We start from the raw sequence: 20,659 nt of genomic DNA on the forward strand, positions 1-20,659 counted from the left end.
GTAGCGAGTCTGACAATCATTTGCCTTTTTCCAATTGCCCTTAAATAGTCGCTCTCAACTGAACCTTGAACCAGAAGCCTGGCGTAAAAATCTAACAGATCAAGCGGTTGTCTGAAAACACCAAAGTACTGCGCACGTAGTGTGTCTTTATTCCATGGCCCATGGGTCAGCTTCAAACTAGTAAGTAAACTGGAAGTAAATCGCTTTCATTGCTTGTTTCGGTGAACTTGCTCATGTGGTTGAATTTCAATGAGCATGTGCATTCCATAGTTAAAGAGTTTATTTCATGAAAGCCCCTTACTGCTTGTCAGTTACACTCAACGACACTCATTCGCTAAGACAGTGGGGGGGAAAAATGAACGGCTCAACACAGTGTTAAAGCATGTGCAAGTACAACGGACTTTAAAAAAAAGAGAGAGAAATAAACTGCCAGAAGATTTTGCAGCAATGCGAGCTCACAAAACTGCCCATGAACGTGACCTAAGGATGGTGTGTTGTGACTCCAAACTACAAGCACAGTTCTGCCATGTGGCTTAGGACATCATAATGCTGCGGAAGCTCCTCTGCTGCAAAGCACAAACGAGGTCTACAAGTAAAAAACGAAAAAATCTTAACTGTCCTACCCTAGACACATTGCAGTGGGTACATCACAGATGTACATAGCAGATGATGCACTCCTTGCTGCTTTTACTGAACCTACAAATACATCACACCTGAGCTCTTCTAGCTGAGATGATGCACATGCTTTTTTTTTTTTTAATTTTTTTTATCCTACGCCATCATTAAAATCATATAATTTAATCGTCAACTCCTCTTTTAAAAACAAAAGAGCAGAACTTTGGCTCTGGGACCCGTAAAATCCACACCCATTTGCTGTGAGATAGGCGATGAATCGGACTACTGCTCCCCCAACAATAAACCCTCTTAGCTGAGCAGTTAACTGATGATAAGAAGTGGATGTCTTGCAGTAATTACGCCGTTTGAGAAATTCACAGTAAACTTACGTAACAATCCGGACACACAGAGGGGTCAACATTTTCCCCCGCTTGTTTTGCATTACTTCCTTGTTCCTAATACCCGCACGCTTCCTGGCCTCGTTTATTGGGTTGTTCCAGGCAATACTGACTTTTGTAACAAGGAAAAAGAACAAGTGGTGGCCACATATCAAAGTCCCAAAAGTTTGTTTGAAACAACACGGTTCTGATCAGCCCTTCTTTTTCTACCTCGTTTGGATAACGCTGAGCGTGTCCGTAGACTTGGGTTTGGCGTCTGACCCGTTGTCTTCCGTCTCTTGGGACTTTGTGTTGTTGTCCGCGTCTTTGGATTTTCTGGTCACCTTCGGACTAGAAGTCGCCTTCCTAGTCATCTGAGGGCTGTTTGTTCCTCTCCGCTGCAGCTGGGGGCTGGAGGAGCCCATGCCCGTCTTGCGGTTGAGCAGGGGACTCTTGGAGCCCTTCATTTTTGCTGGCTGCGGCAAACTATCCATAGGCTTCAGGGGTCGCAGGCCAAGGAGCCCACAGTAGTAGTTACACTGATGTTGGGCCAGGAACTGTTCGAATACTTTAGGAGAGCAATAATCTGTAAGACCTTGGTACCTGAAATATGCAAGACAGTTGTGATTAACGCCGTGTGTAAACTCCAACGGCACAGCACGTATAACATTTGCAAACCTCGCTTCGGATACGAACCCTTTTGATTTGGTCACGGCCCTAACGTTCGTGAGCTTATGTCCAACGCCTACGAAAATGAAAAACACAGACGATAATCAACATCATTTGTCGTATCGTAGATCGCACCGATATCCCAGCGATCGCGTCAAGCGAGTCTTACCCTCTAACCGCGTGACCAGCAAGTTGCCATGGGTCCACTGATGAATCCAGTGCTGGAAGGCGCAACATTTCTGCTCCACCTCAGAGATGGTTCGTGTAATCAGCCTGCCTTTAGCGTCCATCGTACAATAGTTTAAGAAGACGCCATTGAGATCAGCTTCCGCTGCAGCATACGGCACAGAGTTTGCAGGTCGGTACATCAGGTACTGAGGATTTACTCTGGTAGTGTTAAAAAAAAAAGTAAGGGTGGTCTTGAGCGGTGGATGGTAGCCCTTTAAAAAGTTGATATTTTGTCATAGCCTAACTTTCAAATCACAAATTCCAGCAATTACTTACTCTAGGGAAAGGCCAAAGTTATCGATAACTCTTGCTTCAGCGGCAAAGATTTTACAATATTCCCGAATCAAGTTTTGGACTTTGCACTCCTGGCAAAACAAAGAATTCATTATAGTGCATAAATGAACTGTTTTCATGTATTTATGATATACCCTGATAACCTGTGGACCAATCTACCAAAATGCTTGACTATATCATTTTAATCAATCAATAGGCCCCTAAGTGGTAACCAACAAGTTAAAACCAAACCATTCGCTTAATATCGAGTGTGGCAGCACATCCCTTTGCGTGATTTTTACAACGCATAGCAGCCACATAACAATACTTGAAATACTTGCAGTTGGGTTGAGGATTTGAATTAAAATGACTACTTACTTGCTTGGTAGTCTCTTGGTTTCTCTCTACAAGGTTACTCCCCTCTTTCGTCCCATATGCAATGGGGCTTTGAACTTTGATGATGCAGGTGCTCCCAGACTCGAAAACAGGATCCAGACCATAGATGACCTTCATCCTACTTACTTTGTGCGCACATCCCTCCCCAAAGTTCCCCTCCATGGTCATAATGCGACCAAAGAACTTGTCACCCCAGCAGCTGGAGTCTGCGAGGCCTTTGGTGAATAGCAGCGGGGTCATCTCTATCTCCTCTCCAACTGTGAGGGACAGAATAAGAAGCACATCCTCGAGGAGCGGTATCATTATAATGTCATTATGACATTATATTCGACATACTCCATAAAGCAAACGGCTGCTGATACGATACATAGCAGAAGGGTAGATTTACCTTCAAAATCGTCCTTTAGCAGGATCTCCGATAGAACTGAGGAAGTAGACACAGAGACAGACAGAAGAATATATTTTATAATATTACTGTTAAATGTCACACTTGAGCTGAGCACAACTCACCACCGTGCATAACTTACTGTCTATGCTGAGCAGGAAGTCAGTGGTGTCAGTCCCGTATTCGTTTTTGATTGTGCACCCGTATACCCCACAGTCTTGGCTGGATGCCTGGACAATGGCTAGCGCTACTTGGCTTTCATCTCCTCCACTTGGACGAACAAAAGCAATGACATTTGAACTCTTACGAGCCCCGAAAAACATTGTATTTGATTTCAGAGACTTCAAGATGGACCCACAAGAGGTCAGTGTGGGACAGGTGGTGAAAGTGTCAAAGGGAATTCTGCTGACACAGCAACCAATAGCACAAATATAGACTTTTAATGCCCCCTGGAGATGGCGAAATAGTGTGTCAGTTTACAGTCTCTGTGTCTGGCAATCTGTGTCACAGCTGTGGGGGCTCACAGTCACATGAGCTGAGAAGCTTTGCGGCGAGAATTAGAGAATGACATGGCTACGGGATACACTCTTGAGATCTAGTTAAAACCTACTCATCCTCACTCCATTATTCTCTCATATTTCGTACTTGTCCAGCTTATCCCATTGTGTTGGATGCTCAGAAATGTCCCCAGTAATAGCAACAGATCAACTTCTGTAATCGCTGATTATGATACTGGCTTACCACGAACGTAACCGTGTGACACGTACTCAGAGAAAATGTTGATGTTGTAAGACTGGACAGTGACTTACCTTCGTTTCACCTCTAGTATTTCCTCTTCATCTCTGTACCACTTGATAGTGGAGTCACTGAGCACATTGAAGAACTGGCACCACAGCTTCAGGTGTCCAGAGGCATCTGGAAATGGTTCTCCCCTGATCTTCCGGATAACCTGAGGAGCTGGCGGGGAATGACAGAGAGGGGCCCCCAGAAGGGGAGCACAAGGTAAATATATACTGTATTGGATAGTCTTCACCTGCTAATGTTTCCACATCCTCAACCTCAAGTATCCCGATCGGCCCTGCGCGTCCATAAACTTTAACAGTACACCACCTCCTTCCCAACAAGTATTTGCATCTTCCCATGCAATAAGAAAAACTTTATTATGCTCAGAACAAGGGACACATGGGCCTAGTCATTGATGCAAAGCACAAATATTAGCAAATTTGTTGTGAACAGAGTAGCTAACATATTATTTACCGACTATATCGTGATTGGACACTTAACACTGACATTGTAAAACAGATGCTTTTGCGAAACTGAAGTTGGCTCATGTGAACCATGATTTTAACAAACCAACAATCCAGAAAAACAAGCTGACGCATCAGAAACTTGAAAACTTTTGCCAACAGATTAATTTGTTTGAGGTGACAGAGCACCATTTACTTGCTTCTCTGTCACTGGTGTTTCTGTGAAGTCCTACCTTGAGTGAAACAACATGGCCAACACTAGAGAAAAGTGCTGGGGTTGCAAAAATATATACATATTTGCAATTTTGAATTTTTTTTTTACCAATGAGCAATGATAATAAAAAATGGCATTATGTGTAATGGCTTAAAACAGCATACATTTTTAGACGCACTCACTCGCAAACATTTTTGGGGGGAACACAACCCTCCCCCCAAATCTACACAGGTGGTACCGCTAAACGTGATACTTTTAAATGTCAGCTTCTGGGTGAGTCAGTGAGTTAGAGGACAGGTTTGTGAGGTGCTTTGCATCGAAGAAGGCAAATGAAAATCTATGACACCACAGACAGTCACAAAACTAGATGTCGTTTGGTTTGCATGATGGCTGTGTCACCTTTGAATGGGTCCAGCTTCTCCTTCTCAGCAGGTTTCTCCTCTGGCTTGGAGTTGGCTTTCTCTTCTGTGGGAGTCTCTTCCACCACTTTGGGCACCTCCAAGGTGGCCTTTCGCCGGCTGACCAGAGGTGAGCGTCTCTCCATCGGTGGGGTATGCTGTCCTGTAGGAGCTTGTAGCAAAGCTGCCCTGCGAGCCTGGCTGGGTGACATGTAGGGGTTGTCCTTCTTGCTTTTAGTATCTGGGGCCCCTGCAATTACCCCTACTCCCTCCCCATCCTCTCCTTTAGTTTTGGGGAGGAAGATTTTGCGGCGGGCCCCAGAGGCCAGCTCCTCGGGTGTGGCAGAGCGAATAAGAGACAGACTGTCTCTTCGTTTCAGTCGGGGGCTACTCTCACAGGAGAGGGAGGATGTTGGCGTTGAGCCTCCGCTCAGTTCATCTGCTGTCTTGTCGCTTTGGGAATCACCCACAGTGATAGAAGGGACAGACATGGCAGCCTGGGTGTCTGAACCCGGAGAAGCTCTGGACAGAAACTTGCGGAGACTGGCTGGACTCAGTGTTGGAAGTGTTTGGATGTTTAAACCCAATCTATCAACAGAGCGATTGTCTTTTTGCAGGTCCTCTACAGCTATATCAGACTCCAACCTGGCCTCTTTCATGGGTTTGTAAGATGGCCCAGCCAAAATAGTATCTCCAGGTGTCATCTTTGAATTTTCAGTGACAGGGACTTCTTCTGTTCCACCTATTGAGACCACATTGGTGTTAACTTCCGCCGGTATTAGGGCTATATCTAATATTGAAGGTGTGTTTTCCATTATACTCTTTGACATTGCTTCTTGGTTTGGCTTCTTCCTAAGCATCTTATCATCCTCAATAATACTACTACTTTCAAGACCACACGTCGCTCTACTCAGAATGGCAGTCAAAGTTTCTGTTTTCGCCCACTCATTTTGAGTGGTTACATTGCTTTCAGGAGGGCTGTCGTCACAAATGACTGGGGTGGGTGGCATCACAAACAAAGGTACTTTGGGTGACTCATCTGATTGTGGTGTATCTGAGATAGGGGGCTCTGAAGACACACAGACACTCTCCCCACACTTGTTTTCATCAGGATGAGAAACATTCACGACATCAACTGATGTGTGGTCCATCTGAGAGTCTTGTTCATTGGTTTTCTCAAATGGTTGCTCTGGATTAAATATTTTTGTTGTGTCATCCAATTGCACAACATCCTGCTTTTTCTCCATTGAAGGGAGTTTATCATCATTCAGCACATTTTTCCGTGTGGGTGTGAAGTCTTCAGTCACTGTAGAGACGGCCTGTGCCTGGCATATTGCATCTGACATGATGATTGTATTATCTCTTTGCAAAATGGTAGGCTCTGATTTTGGCTTGTTTGATGCCCGTGGTAGGGTAGAGATTGTAATCTCAGGTTCCATCTCTTCAATTTTTTCTCCCAGAATTTGTTCAGTCAGCCTTATTTCTGGCACAGTTGGTTTAGTGTCCTGGATGTCCTTCGTGGTAGATTTGAAAACTTCGATCTCTGGAGCGTTCTGTGTGAGTCCGACTATGGCTCTTTCCCTGCCTTCGACATTTGTCGCCACAATGACTTCCTGAGACACACCGTCAGGGCAAGCCTTGTTTAATTCCTTTGAGGGGCTCTTTGGTTTGCTCAACCCATCTGCTTTCACCTGAACCTCTTTGTCTTTCCCCATTTCCAATTCCCTCTCAATAAGGATGGTCTGCGCTTCATCTCTGTGTAAACTTTCCCTCCTGTCTTTAATTTCCTCAACTTTTGAAAATGCCTGCTCGTCTATTTCTATGTTGTCCAGGGAGCTAACTTCTGGTTTTCTCTCAAAAGGAGTGAACACTTTAAATGCCTCTCCCTCCGCGTTACTTTCTAAAGCTGACTTTGAATGTTCTTTCTCACTCGGACGTTGGTCTTCTATGCGTTCCACGAGAGGGGTGGACTCTGGTAGTATTTTTAGGTCAGCTCTCTCTTCACTCTCCGGGGCTACAGTTACAGGAAACTCTACATTGGCTTCCTGAATAAGTGGAGTATCCTCCGTCTCTACTTTGAAGTGGTCACTCTCAGTGCTGCATGCTGCTATAGCGTTCTCATCCGTTATCAAAATAACAGGCACCTGGTTTAGTGTCGAAGAATCACACGCTTCTCTTTCCTCTTCCAATGAATCTGTTCTCAATTCATTAACCGCAGTGCTGTCTTTGACTGGAAACGGCTGTGACTCTAACTTCAAATCAGCTTTCTGTTCCAGCCACATAGTTTTGGATGAATGATTGTTATGCGTGTCAAATGCTCTTTCTTTGCCCGTTTCATCATCAGTTATCACCTTCTCTTCCAAACTGTCGGCGGTTACCTTATCAAGGCCCTGGTTGTCTATTTCTGATTTGACACTACCGGAGGTAGCCAAACTGCTCCCCAAATCGGTGTCGATGGATGTCGGGGGACACGTCTCCTCACTGGAGGCTTGAGTCAGTGGCAAGCCAGGTGGATCTTGCATGGATGAAGACTTGGTTTCCTCTCTTGTGACCCAGTGATCGGGCTCCGATGAAGCCACTGGGGCATTTGGCTCTTGCTGGAGTGCGGAAACCACTTGGATAACTGGGACTGCCCAGGGATCTTTTTCTGTAGCCTGAGCGAGGATAAGAATAGGAAAGCACTTTAGTATTGAGTTGCTTTTACTACCGCAGCACGGCCTTTCTTTAATAACCAACTTCATAAAAACCTTCGCAAGTTCAGTTTATGTCAGTCTTCATTCATCTGTGCTTGCATTCTCTGGAAAAACAGATATTAAGTGCAGCAGTTCCAAGCAGTTTGAAAGTGCTTGTTGTGGCTAATCATGTGACTATGGTTTACTACAGCAACCTTTTCCTGTTAACACCGTGACAGTTTTGGACCACAGAAAGCTATTTCATCATAAATGAACTCAACGATAAACACAGTTGACACAAACTGTGTTTGCAGGACAGTGCTGCATCATTGATGATGATGAAATATCGATGATGATAAAAATGTTTGGAGAATTAAGACTCTCGGACCATGATTTTTTTTTTTGTGTTTTACAGCCCGTCAGCTTATTTCAAGAGCGCCCCTATATCGTATCACGTGTTAGGTAGTTGAAACTGAACGTGCACACATGTCAAGTATTTCAAATTTGCAGTTTTAACTGTTGCAATGCATAGGCCACACCTGCCTTCTGAGATAGGTCCTCTTATTGCCATCACGAAACAAATTATGCGAACTGACTTCATATTTATTTTTACCCCCCTTGATTTTAACTTTCTACTTTGAACTGAAACAGGGAAACCGGAGAGGCCATGTTAGAATAAATTAACTGCAAACGGAGGCGGAACATGTTGTGGGGGAAAATGGTAGGGGAATTCCCACAAACTATGAAACTGTTTACACAAAAATCTCTCCATGCATGATTTAAACAGCTCTCATCTCTTGGCAAAAGGACCATAAATCCTTCCCCAATGCATAACTCACTAGTTATGTTAATAGTTTATATTTCACGTGTTCAGGAAATTAAGCTCCCATTGGGGGAAAAAAAGCCATGTCTGACCTATGACCTTAAAGCATGAGGAAGAAAAAAAATCCGCATTGGTACATCTAAGCAAAACCCTCTGTTGAAATAAAGTTTGCACAATAATGTAAGAAATGTACTCCATTCGGCTAAAAAGTGATAAATAATGGTGCCGGCGATACATGTTAACATTTGTCATCCATTTCGTATACTTTCTGTTTCTTCATCATGCAGGTCATCACACATGGGAGGAGAGTCAGCCCCATCCGTGTGACACGATGTTTAGACATTGGATACTATAAAGAAAGAAGAAGTTGTTACTTTCAATGGAGGGGAACTGGTGTCACGTTTAGGCGAAAGATGGAGTTTGAGGCATACCCACGTGTTCGTGTTTTCACAGAAGCGTTCTCTCTAGTAAGCTTCCTTCTGTCAAAGCATCAACACTCTCTGTTCTTTCAAGTCAGCCACTGACGGCGATATTAACCCGGCACAAAAGGAAGTCACAAATCAGCTCGCTTGCTAAATGTAGCCAAAAAAAAACAACTATTTCTTCATTCTACGCGATTGCACATCAGCGCCTCACTCATCACATCCTTCCCAACTGTTTTGCCCGAAAGAAATATAGAAAGTAATATGCAATCATTGGAAAAATATATTCTAAGGCACACGTTCATATTTCATGTTCTGAAAAGGTTATGGACATTTCACTATTTCACACAACCTCATCTCCCATGGATTAAGACTAAAGAGAGGTATTGTGCTGAAAATTAAAGCATGATTTTTTTTTTTTGTTGTCGTGCGCATTGTGCGTGCCTAGTAATTGCATCACTAGGTATCACTCCACCACCAGAAAAGACATGCATAATTTTTTCAAGGGGCGGTTGTGTCATACACCACTACACAGTCTGAAACAAAGCATTGAGTAAAACCGAAAACGAGGGTGTTAACCCATCAATGGAGCACACTCTGTCACACGATCAAGTTCAACACAACCAGTGGGACTGAAAATAGTACAACTCTAAAATGATGCTCGTGTCCCTGGGTACACCACCGATAAGTCTTCTAACTGTATAGGTGCGAAAAGTTTGATGAGCACAGCTTGACAGTCTTTATTCGGCACACTTAAAACAATATTTAAAATCGGCCAATCAGATGACAGAGGTACTGCCAAGGCGAGTCTGCAAATGGAAAGCCTCCCTCCATCTTCCCCAAATCAGAATGAGGTTTATTTTAAGATGCGGGGGCAGCAGGAATGTGTCCAATGTGAAGAGGTCATTCTCCCATGCTGAGACCCGCCTCAGAAGACTACCACTCCACACACTGACCACATGACCCTTTGTCGTGCTCAGCCCTGTTTGGAATACGAGATCCGCCTCTGACATACGGGTTTCATCATTGTCTCTGTAGCATGGCAGAACAGTACACTTATCAACAGTGATGGTTTCGGGTTTCCTCAGCCCGTCCAGCACTTACGCTACAGGGTTGTTTATGATTAGACTCACAATGTCTGCCACCTCCTCCTGTCAATACTGTATGGTTCCTTGTTTTCCCCTGTTGTCCTATATGTTGGGTATCGCTCTTGAGACTGACGCATGAAAACCATGGTGTCACATGTCGAGACATAGACACAGAACCAGTTTGACTCACTTAGCCACCGTCATTCTCTGTTTTTTAAAGACAGTATATTCTGATATTCTGTCTTATACAGACAGTCCCCAAAAACGTGGCATAATTTGCTAGATTATGATTTTTGCTCAACATGATTTGCTTATCATGATTTTGCTTTTTACGAGTCACTCTCTCTAAGTATAAATTGGAGGAACTTTACCCTGTGGTCCAAGATCACACTGTGCTTCACAGTTTGCATAGTTTGGGCTGTGGGCCCGAATTAGCTCATCTTGTGTCTTGTTGCACAAATGTGGAGTCTATAAATAAGTCTCAAGAGACTGCTTGCTGTGGTGCAGGACCATGGGATGATCAGCAAGAGACAACTCACCTCAGTGAAGACTGGAGACCTGGCCGTGGATATCGATTTGCCTGGAGCAGTGCTGTCTCCTTCCATAGACACCTCCATAGGCTCCACGACGTCATTAGTCATCAACGCCTCTGGTTTGATGGAGTCGGCTACCTTCTCAGGTGGTGGTTCACAAGCTGGAGGGAGATCTTCTGTGTGGGAAGCACTATCTTCACGCTCATGTTTTTGTGCTGTCACAAGCTCTAACGAAACTGACTGTTGTTCTGTTACCATCATGGCAGATGGCTCCTTCAGCTCCCCAATCCCCATGGGTAACGCCTCCTTTGCGAGAGGAGTTTTATCAACCTCTGGTTGAGGTTCTGGCTGCAGCCAAAAGAGTGGTTGTGGCTCTTGTTCAGGAGGGCTAGAATGTATTGAGTCACCTGGGACATCGACCTCTCTCTCCTCCTTCTCCCAGTGTTCATGAGAGTCCTTCTTGCTCTTTCCAAAGAAGAAGTCTTTGACTGTGTGGAGGACAGAGGAGATGGAAGACTGAATGTTATGGTGGTCATGATCCTTATGAGCCTTGCTGTGACTTTTGGTGGCTGAAACGTGCTTAGAGTGGCTCATCTTGTGTGGCAATTCTGCTAGCTTTTCTCTTTCTTTCTCTCTCTCGATGGCTAATTCTTGCTCTTTCTCTCTATCTCTCTCGTGCTCTTCACCTAGTGCTTTTTCTCCCTCTTTTTCATCCCACTCTTTGCATTTTTTCTCTCGAGCTCGTTCTTCTTTGTTAACATCTGTAATAGATGTATCCATATCTTTACTATTCTCCACTTCCAAAGAGTTCTGCTTCTCCTCGGCAGCCTGGGAATGGAGAGTGTCTGCCAGAAATTGTGCCAAACTGAGCCCCCCATCATAAGAGTTTTCACCCCCATTTCCCATTTTCTGGCCTCTGCTATTGCCGTGGCTGCCAACTCCAGCATCTAAACCATTAGAGAGCTTTATTTTCTTTGTTTGCGAGGTCTCTGTAGTTGGGGACTGGGTGGTAGGTGTCTCTGTCTCTTCTACACCACTGTCTTTTGGGGTCACAGGGGCTGTTTCCCTGACTTCAGTGCTGACCCCATTGGGTTCTAGTGCAACAGCCCCTGACTGCTGCACAGCTCCACGCTCCTGGAGAATTGGGGTCTCCTTTGGCGGGGGAATGGGTCGTTTCCTTTGACTTCGTTCAGAGATGACCTGCGGTTGCTCTTGCTGGACATTGTCTTTACCCTTCTTCTTCTTGCTCTCCTCCAACTCCTTCTTTTTGAGCTCTGCTTTTTGCTTTAGTTTGGCAAAGAACCTCTGATGGATCTTGTACTCGTTCATGGTGCCGACTTCCAAAACGCCCGAGCAGGAGACAATACCCTTACTGTTACTGGCTGAGGCCTGATAGATTGCTGCATCGTCCAACGTACAGCTGAAAAGACAAAGGCTTACTAATCTTAGAAAACTGTGAGTGATACTCTTAAAAAAGGCTCTTCTAAAATGTAAATACGCAAATATTTTCCCATTATTAATCTAAAATAAGTTTCAGAAAGACTCTTCTGGCAGGAGAATGGGACTACATACTTGTAAATATGGAGGGAGTGGGTTTTTCCATTGCGTCGAATCTCATACTTTGGGAGACCGCAGTACCGATCCATCTCCATATCGTCTTTATACCATGTCAGTTCTGGAGCTGGGTAACCTATAGATATGGATAAAATCTTATTATTTCTAGGTTATGAACATTGTGCTATTGGATCCACAATGGTATGGTGAATGACGTGTTAATACAGTAAAACAATGTCTATGATAATGACACAATGTCTAAAACTTATTGCATGACCAAGATTACAAGACTATAAGCATGACTAGTGGTGAAAATACTAAATACAATACCATAATACTGTATGTCGTTCTGGGAGGAGGATGTTTCAGGTAGTTGCATCATGTTTGTTGTGTAAGACATTGGATTGCATGTATGACTAAGAAACAGCCAACTGAAATCTCCGCCTGTATTAGAAAGCACCTCGGAAGGACATGCCTGAATATGTTAAATAAACCACCATTATACTGGTGCAGTTTAACCACCACCTTGCACCCATGTTACTGTCAGAAGTGAAGAGCTGTGTAGGAAATAAATGACTATACTGTTCCGATACAGTGCTGTTAATGAGCATTCTCAGTGATTATCCAGCACCCAAACTGTCAATAACACCAAGTACACTGTGCTGAAATTAACCACATCCTGGGTAACACTGTGATCTCACACCACAGATAGCCCGACTGAAAACAGCAAGCAGACACACGAAAATGACGAGGATGAGTGTTCGGCACGGGCTTACCTGAAACCACACAGGTGAACTTCACATTACAGTTTTCCGACACTGCCTTTGCTTTTAAGGTGGTCTCAAAGGACGGCTGTATGTCCTCCGTCAGCTGAGCCATCACACTGCATAATGTGCTCCTGGAGGGAAACCTTACTGTATTAGAAAGAGCCCTGCTCCTCGTTGCTGCTGCTTCTGAGTAGTAAGTCAGTATTGTTTAAGTTACCCCTGCACCTCTGCACAATACATTCCGATTATTTGCTCACTTAAAGCTACAATTCTGAAGATCATCATTTTGGGTTTAACGTGGCGCTACAGGTGAGCGCGTTGGTGACTTGGCCACTTTAAACCCCAGAGATCCATGAAAAGTGAGACAGCAATGCCGTTGTGTCAACACCTCCCCATCACGTGAAAAAAAAAATCCCCCCAAAAAACAAAACATAGTTGAACCTGAGTTTAAACTGTTGTAATTGTTGGTCAAATTTCCCAACGAGCTTCATTTGCCACAATAACATGGCTTCCTTTTCACCACCCCCCCCCCGTCCCCCTTCCTTATTTCTCCGCATTCAGCTTCTGTGGCAGCGATGTAAAACTCTACGCCTGTTTCATTTTTCTCAAGAAACTCCTGTCATTAAAATGAGCCACTACAAAAGCATACATGATTTGGATATTTGATGATTAACTAGTCCCCCCCCCCATTTTCTCCCCAATTGTACCCGGCCAATTACCCCATTCCTCTGCTGCAGACTACCACATGCCTCCTCCGATACGTGTGGAGTCGCCAGCCGCTTCTTTTCACCTGACAGTGAGGAGTTTCGCCAGGGGGACGTAGCGCGTGGGAGGATCCCGCTATTCCCCCCCAGTTCCCCCTCCCCCCTGAACAGGCGCCCCAACCGACCAGAGGAGGCGCTAGTGCAGCGACCAGGACACATACCCACATCTGGCTTCCCATCCGTAGACATGGCCAATTGTGTCTGTAGGGATGCCTGACCAAGCCGGAGGTAACACAGGGATTCGAACCAGCGATTTGAACCGGCGATCCCCATGGTGGTAGACAACGGAATAGACCGCTACACTACCCGGATGCCCCAACTAGTTGTTTTGTTATTTTCAAAATAAATACACCAGCGATAGTAAGTAGAGATTCAGAGTTGTAGCTTTAATTGCAATGGGGAGAAAAGGATGTTAATGAAAATTAATGGAAATCTAGCCGACTTCATTTCTAGCTGTCCGAGTAGTTGAAAAGGTGACCGAGTCGGTCTTCCAAGGCAGAGACATTCCACAAATCACAACCGACAGTCTTAACACGGATGTCAATATTCATTATTCGACTGAACGCGGCATTTGACAGGATCACTTAACTACATTATCATTCAAATGTGTGTAGAGGTCATTCTCGGGGGGGGGGGGTAAACCGGGATGTGTGGTGTTAAGATGTTAGTTGGGAGGAATGTTTTAAAAGTATGGATTACCTCATCGGCCTGTAGTGAGAATACCTCGAATAGCTAAGAGGAGGCAAATGTGAAGGGTATTCATCAGTCATGATTCATTTTGTCGAGATTCGCTCACATGGAACCAAGATTTACCTTGAGATACAAACGAGCACTTTCAATGAACATGCTTATCTTGCAGGAAAACGAATGAACGCATTTTGTTTTGCTTTATCCGATAGCCTCGGATTTCAGAACCGGAGCCCAAATGGAGCTGTGTGATGGGTATTCGCCCGCAGCGTCATGCTCTGCAAAGACCCGGTGATGACGGTTTGGCTGTCTTTATCATGCTTTCCCCCCTATCAGTTCCAGATGAATGACTTCAAATCTGTACGCTGCATCTCCAGATCTCATGATTTGGACTGCTTTTTACTTTAATGTTGCATACTGTAACTATATTTTTGTGTGTGTATGTATATATATATATATATATATATATATGTATAATTCCCCCCCCCCCAAACTGTCAATGGTGTTGTGAGTGCCCAACTAGTGAGGAGCGGAATATCAACACGGATACAGGAAAAAAGGCTTTAATGCATAGCAGTACAGGCCTGTTTCGTGCATCGTGCACTCATCAGCTGCTAATGTGGTCCAACAAAGAATCATACGGTTTACGTTGCCCAGCGTCACCCCTCTAATTTCGGCTGGACAGCGACCAACCAGACGGGGAAACATTCAAACTATAACAACCAACGGGGTAGGCACTTATGATGCACAGCAACCAATGGAGGGGTAGAAAACATTACGACCAATGGGGCTGGGGCTTGTTTTGAAAAGCATTTAGGGGCCAGGCCACTGTTGAAGTGGCCTGCATTAGAAGTATAACAAGGTAATTTATGTGAATTATATAGTGGGGTGGTGTTGGGGCACAGTTGGAAGGACAGGCAGTTAAAATATATAAAAAATAAAATTAAAAAAAGACATTTTACTTATAGTTACAAAGGAGATATTTTTTTCGGGGGACACAGCTGGTGGCCAATTCTCTTCTATTATTCAAGGTGGACATATCAGGTCTGCAAATAATAAAATACTTCTCTGCCAAGCACAGGTTACATCTTTTACTCCTAACTGAATATGCACTACTCTTTGCAAGGATTTTCCATGAGACAGAATCTTTTATATATATATATATATATATATATACAGGCCCGCAATGCATTAAAACTTTTTTTCCTGTATCCATATTGAGATATACATATGTTTTTAGCTATCTCTGGTATCACCAAGTTATTGTGACACCGTGGCTCCGCAATCCAACAAGTGTTGATCAGCGAACAGGTTTTCCTTCACTGTGCTGCAAAACAAGCAGTTATTTAGCCTCAACTTGCTCTGCTTGCCGTAGGAGCTTTTCCTCGGCAACTGAACAAACACAACACAATTCAATATGAATGTTGTTTTTTTTTTTTCCATGCCGGTGCCGTGAAGGCTCTGCACATGGAATATAGAGGAAGTTACCTACCTGTTTTCAGGCCTGACATTGGAGAGGTAAGGGTTGCGACTCTCTGTCCGACCATTAGAAGAGCCGCCCTCCTCTTCGCTAAAGCTGCTTGTCCTCCCGTTGCCAGAGGCAGAACGAGTCATTGGTCTCCTGGAAGTCATTGTCCACCGAAGCAATTCCAAAAATAAAGCAACTTTAAAAAAGAAGAAAGAAAAAAAGAAAGAAATCCACGGCCAAGTAGTCCCCGGTTGAAACGAAAGCTTGACAAAGCTCGGCAAAGGTTCGACGCCCCACTTCAGAGTTAAAGTGGGTTATCCATGGGGGAAGCCGCTAAGAGAGAAAGTTAGACGCTGTTAGGAACATGATTGAAACTTGTCGTGAGTGAGTGACAAATAACGTCGGGGACATTTTCCTGCACAAAAGTCAGACACGCTGTTTAGAGTCGGGCCCTCTCGGTCCAAGCGGTGCACTTGTATCGAAGCGGGTTATAAATAGGGACGGCTATCAGGCTGTTGGGGCACTGCTGGTGGCCAGACACAGCCCCAAGACATTCCACCCACTTCCAAGTTCCTAACCCAAAATTCAGGAGTACCTCGACTGAAATAAAACACAGTACGTTCACCTACTTACCGCTGAGACGTCTTCTGTGTTCCTGCGGAGCCCGAGTCGCAGAGGCGAATCTCTGCAATTGTCAATCATAGACGTGCATGTGTTGCCAGCAGCACCCTATTTATAGACGGCCTACAAATAGGTGCAAGTACACATCACATTTTCCGTAACTAGCCATCAGACTAAGGGAAGAAGCCTCAAAGCAAATAGAAATTCAATATAGAGAAGGAAAAAAAAAAACCTTTAAATCGCAGGGTATTACTAGAAAGTATCACTTGATCTGCGGCCATGTCATAGAAATGTCTCTCCTCTGTGTTGATGCCCCCTCAGTACGTTCAAAGCAGCCATGTGTAGGTAAGACTGCAGTGTGCTACAGACGGCATCGGAAAACACACCTGCTCATATATGATTTGGTAATATAGCTCACGAGGAAACCGATGACGAGCTATGCTCCGTGTCCTAGGATTTGGCTCAAGAGCCACCAAGGTACAGCCCCCCAACCCCACCCCACCCCACCCTCACATGGTATTGCAACACGTGCAGCACATTGCCAAAACACAGCAGCTATCCAAAACCAACTCACTCGTGGTACACATGTATTTCATTAACTATAGACGAAAATCTAGTATCTTACTTCAGTTGAGTTTTCCCTCCCTATGGCGCAGTGTTCAGGCACTTCCTCTAATGACGATAGCTTTGAAGACCAAATCCAATGTCTTTAAATCAGGAGAAGATTTCTTTTCTTCACCTATGAACTATTTAAGTAAGGCATGCAGGGTGGAGTGGGGGGAGAGGAGTGTCAGGGGTGATTTGCGACAGAAGGGTACCAGCAAGAGTTAAAGGGAAGGTTTACAAGGTGGCAGTGAGACCAGCGGCACTGACGAGAAGACAGGAGGTGGAGCTGGAGGTGGCAGAACTGAAGATGCCAAGACTTTCATTGGGAGTGACGAAGAAGGACAGCATTAGGAACAACTATATTAGAGGGACAGCTCACGTTGGACGATTTGGAGACAAAGCAAGAGAGGCAAGATTGAGATGGCCAAAGGAGTTGAATCAAGTGCAACTGGACTTGGTATATATCCGCGAAGACGTTTCGCCTCTTGGATGAGAGGCCAGATTCGAACCCAGGCCGCTGCGTTAAGGACTCAGCCTTATGTGGTACACGCTCTACCAGGTAAGACTGCAGTGTGCTACAGATGGCATCGGAAAACACACCTGCTCATATATGATTTGGTAATAAAGCTCACGAGGAAACCGATGACGAGCTATGCTCCGTGTCCTAGGATTTGGCTCAAGAGCCACCAAGGTACAGCCCCCCCCACCCCACCACACCCTCACATGGTATTGCAACACGTGCAGCACATTGCCAAAACACAGCAGCTATCCAAAACCAACTCACTCGTGGTACACACGTATTTCATGAACTATAGACGAAAATCTAGTATCTTACTTCAGTTGAGTTTTCCCTCCCTATGGCGCAGTGTTCAGGCACTTCCTCTAATGACGATAGCTTTGAAGACCAAATCCAATGTCTTTAAATCAGGAGAAGATTTCTTTTCTTCACCTATGAACTTTTTAAGTAAGGCATGCAGGGTGGAGTGGGTGGAGAAGAGTGTCAGGGGTGATTTGCGACAGAAGGGTACCAGCAAGAGTTAAAGGGAAGGTTTACAAGGTGGCAGTGAAACAAGCGGCACTGACGAAAAGACCGGAGGTGGAGCTGGAGGTGGCAGAACTGAAGATGCCAAGACTTTCATTGGGAGTGACGAAGAAGGACAGCATTAGGAACAAGTATATTAGAGGGACAGCTCACGTTGGACGATTTGGAGACAAAGCAAGAGAGGCAAGATTGAGATGGCCAAAGGAGTTGAATCAAGTGCAACTGGACTTGGTATATATCCGCGAAGACGTTTCGCCTCTCATCCAAGAGACGTTTCGCCTCTTGGATGAGAGGCGAATCTGGCCTGGATCAGATTCGAACCCAGGCCGCTGCGTTAAGGACTCAGCCTTATGTGGTACACGCTCTACCAGGTAAGACTGCAGTGTGCTACAGATGGCATCGGAAAACACACCTGCTCATATATGATTTGGTAATAAAGCTCACGAGGAAACCGATGACGAGCTATGCTCCGTGTCCTAGGATTTGGCTCAAGAGCCACCAAGGTACAGCCCCCCCCCACCCCACCACACCCTCACATGGTATTGCAACACGTGCAGCACATTGCCAAAACACAGCAGCTATCCAAAACCAACTCACTCGTGGTACACACGTATTTCATTAACTATAGACGAAAATCTAGTATCTTACTTCAGTTGAGTTTTCCCTCCCTATGGCGCAGTGTTCAGGCACCTCCTCTAATGACGATAGCTTTGAAGACCAAATCCAATGTCTTTAAATCAGGAGAAGATTTCTTTTCTTCACCTATGAACTATTTAAGTAAGGCATGCAGGGTGGAGTGGGTGGAGAGGAGTGTCAGGGGTGATTTGCGACAGAAGGGTACCAGGAAGAGTTAAAGGGAAGGTTTACAAGGTGGCAGTGAGACCAGCGGCACCGACGAAAAGACAGGAGGTGGAGCTGGAGGTGGCAGAACTGAAGATGCCAAGACTTTCATTGGGAGTGACGAAGAAGGACAGCATTAGGAACAAGTATATTAGAGGGACAGCTCACGTTGGACGATTTGGAGACAAAGCAAGAGAGGCAAGATTGAGATGGCCAAAGGAGTTGAATCAAGTGCAACTGGACTTGGTATATATCCGCGAAGACGTTTCGCCTCTTGGATGAGAGGCCAGATTCGAACCCAGGCCGCTGCGTTAAGGACTCAGCCTTATGTGGTACACGCTCTACCAGGTAAGACTGCAGTGTGCTACAGATGGCATCGGAAAACACACCTGCTCATATATGATTTGGTAATAAAGCTCACGAGGAAACCGATGACGAGCTATGCTCCGTGTCCTAGGATTTGGCTCAAGAGCCACCAAGGTACAGCCCCCCCCACCCCACCGCACCCTCACATGGTATTGCAACACGTGCAGCACATTGCCAAAACACAGCAGCTATCCAAAACCAACTCACTCGTGGTACACATGTATTTCATTAACTATAGACGAAAATCTAGTATCTTACTTCAGTTGAGTTTTCCCTCCCTATGGCGCATTGTTCAGGCACCTCCTCTAATGACGATAGCTTTGAAGACCAAATCCAATGTCTTTAAATCAGGAGAAGATTTCTTTTCTTCACCTATGAACTTTTTAAGTAAGGCATGCAGGGTGGAGTGGGTGGAGAAGAGTGTCAGGGGTGATTTGCGACAGAAGGGTACCAGCAAGAGTTAAAGGGAAGGTTTACAAGGTGGCAGTGAAACAAGCGGCACTGACGAAAAGACCGGAGGTGGAGCTGGAGGTGGCAGAACTGAAGATGCCAAGACTTTCATTGGGAGTGACGAAGAAGGACAGCACTAGGAACAACTATATTAGAGGGACAGCTCAGGTTGGACGATTTGGAGACAAAGCAAGAGAGGCAAGATTGAGATGGCCAAAGGAGTTGAATCAAGTGCAACTGGACTTGGTATATATTCGCGAAGACGTTTCGCCTCTCATCCAAGAGGCTCCCTCAGTCCAAGAGACGTTTCGCCTCTCATCCAAGAGGCGAAACGTGAGCCAAATCTGACCAGACGTCTAGTCAGAAAGGCACAAACTGAGGGAGCCTCTTGGATGAGAGGCGAAACGTCTTCGCGGATATATACCAAGTCCAGTTGCACTTGATTCAACTCCTTTAGATAACCATGACCTGGATGGATGAGAACATTCACAGACAAGAATGAGATGGTTTGGACATGTGTGGAGGAGAGATGCTGGGTATATTGGGAGAAGGATGCTGAATATGGAGCTGCCAGGGAAGAGGAGAAGAGGAAGGCCAAAGAGCAGGTGTGCGGATGTGGCGAGAGAGGACATGCAGGTGGCTGGCGTGACAGAGGAAGATGCAGAGGACAGGAAGTAATGGAAACGGATGATCCGCTGTGGCGCCCCTTAATGGGAGCAGCTGAAAGTAGTAGCAGTATGAACTTTTTAACTAAGCCGTCTGCGGATCTCCGTGCTTGCAAAGTGAGAAATTGCTCGACAACTGTAACACTTGCGGACTGTTGAAATATAAACATTTTAGCCAGATGACATTCTATACGCTATATGCGGCAATGGGGAGCATCTTTTTGGATTTAGCCAGGAGTTGATCTTATTTTGTTACAGTTAGCCATTACCAAAATGCTCCCTGGTTAAACTGGGTTTAATCCCTGCTGAACTATGTTGATGACTGGACCTCGTCATGACTTGTCTAGACTCAGACATGCATGTGTTTGTTGTTGTTGTTGTTGTTGTTGTTGTTGTTGTTGATGTTGCTCTGTAGTGAAACTGCAGCAATATGAAAGGGACCAGTAATATGTAGTAGTAGTAGTTTTAGTAGTAGTAGTTATAGTATTT

The 20,659-nt window shown here is 45.0% G+C and overlaps 1 protein-coding gene across 1 annotated transcript; it reads right to left on the reverse strand.

Annotated features, from left to right (window-relative positions):
* Positions 1–1,219: 1,219 nt before the first annotated feature.
* On the reverse strand, positions 1,220–15,744 carry alpk3a (alpha-kinase 3a). The gene is made up of 14 exons (XM_056282481.1): positions 15,605–15,744; positions 14,125–14,148; positions 12,671–12,792; positions 11,913–12,030; positions 10,347–11,760; positions 4,804–7,456; positions 3,753–3,900; positions 3,086–3,213; positions 2,947–2,982; positions 2,541–2,815; positions 2,166–2,254; positions 1,831–2,048; positions 1,689–1,737; positions 1,220–1,595 (listed from the first exon to the last, which is right to left on the reverse strand). The coding sequence occupies exons 1-14, from the start codon at positions 15,742–15,744 to the stop codon at positions 1,220–1,222; spliced, it is 5,790 nt and encodes a 1,929-aa protein (XP_056138456.1).
* Between the last annotated feature and the right edge of the window lie 4,915 nt (positions 15,745–20,659).

Source organism: Lampris incognitus, chromosome 6 (assembly GCF_029633865.1).
Source record: "Lampris incognitus isolate fLamInc1 chromosome 6, fLamInc1.hap2, whole genome shotgun sequence".
NCBI classification, from domain to species: domain Eukaryota; kingdom Metazoa; phylum Chordata; class Actinopteri; order Lampriformes; family Lampridae; genus Lampris; species Lampris incognitus.

Bases quoted from the DNA above. Each gene is read 5' to 3' on its own strand.
- alpk3a (XM_056282481.1), bottom strand. From the start codon at position 15,744: ATGACTTCCAGGAGACCAATGACTCGTTCTGCCTCTGGCAACGGGAGG. The intron at 3,214-3,752 runs GTAAGTCACTGT...TGTTCGTCCAAG, and splicing joins ATACTAGAGGTGAAACGAAG to TGGAGGAGATGAAAGCCAAG. The intron at 1,596-1,688 runs GTTCGTATCCGA...TGCATATTTCAG, and splicing joins GCCGTGACCAAATCAAAAGG to GTACCAAGGTCTTACAGATT.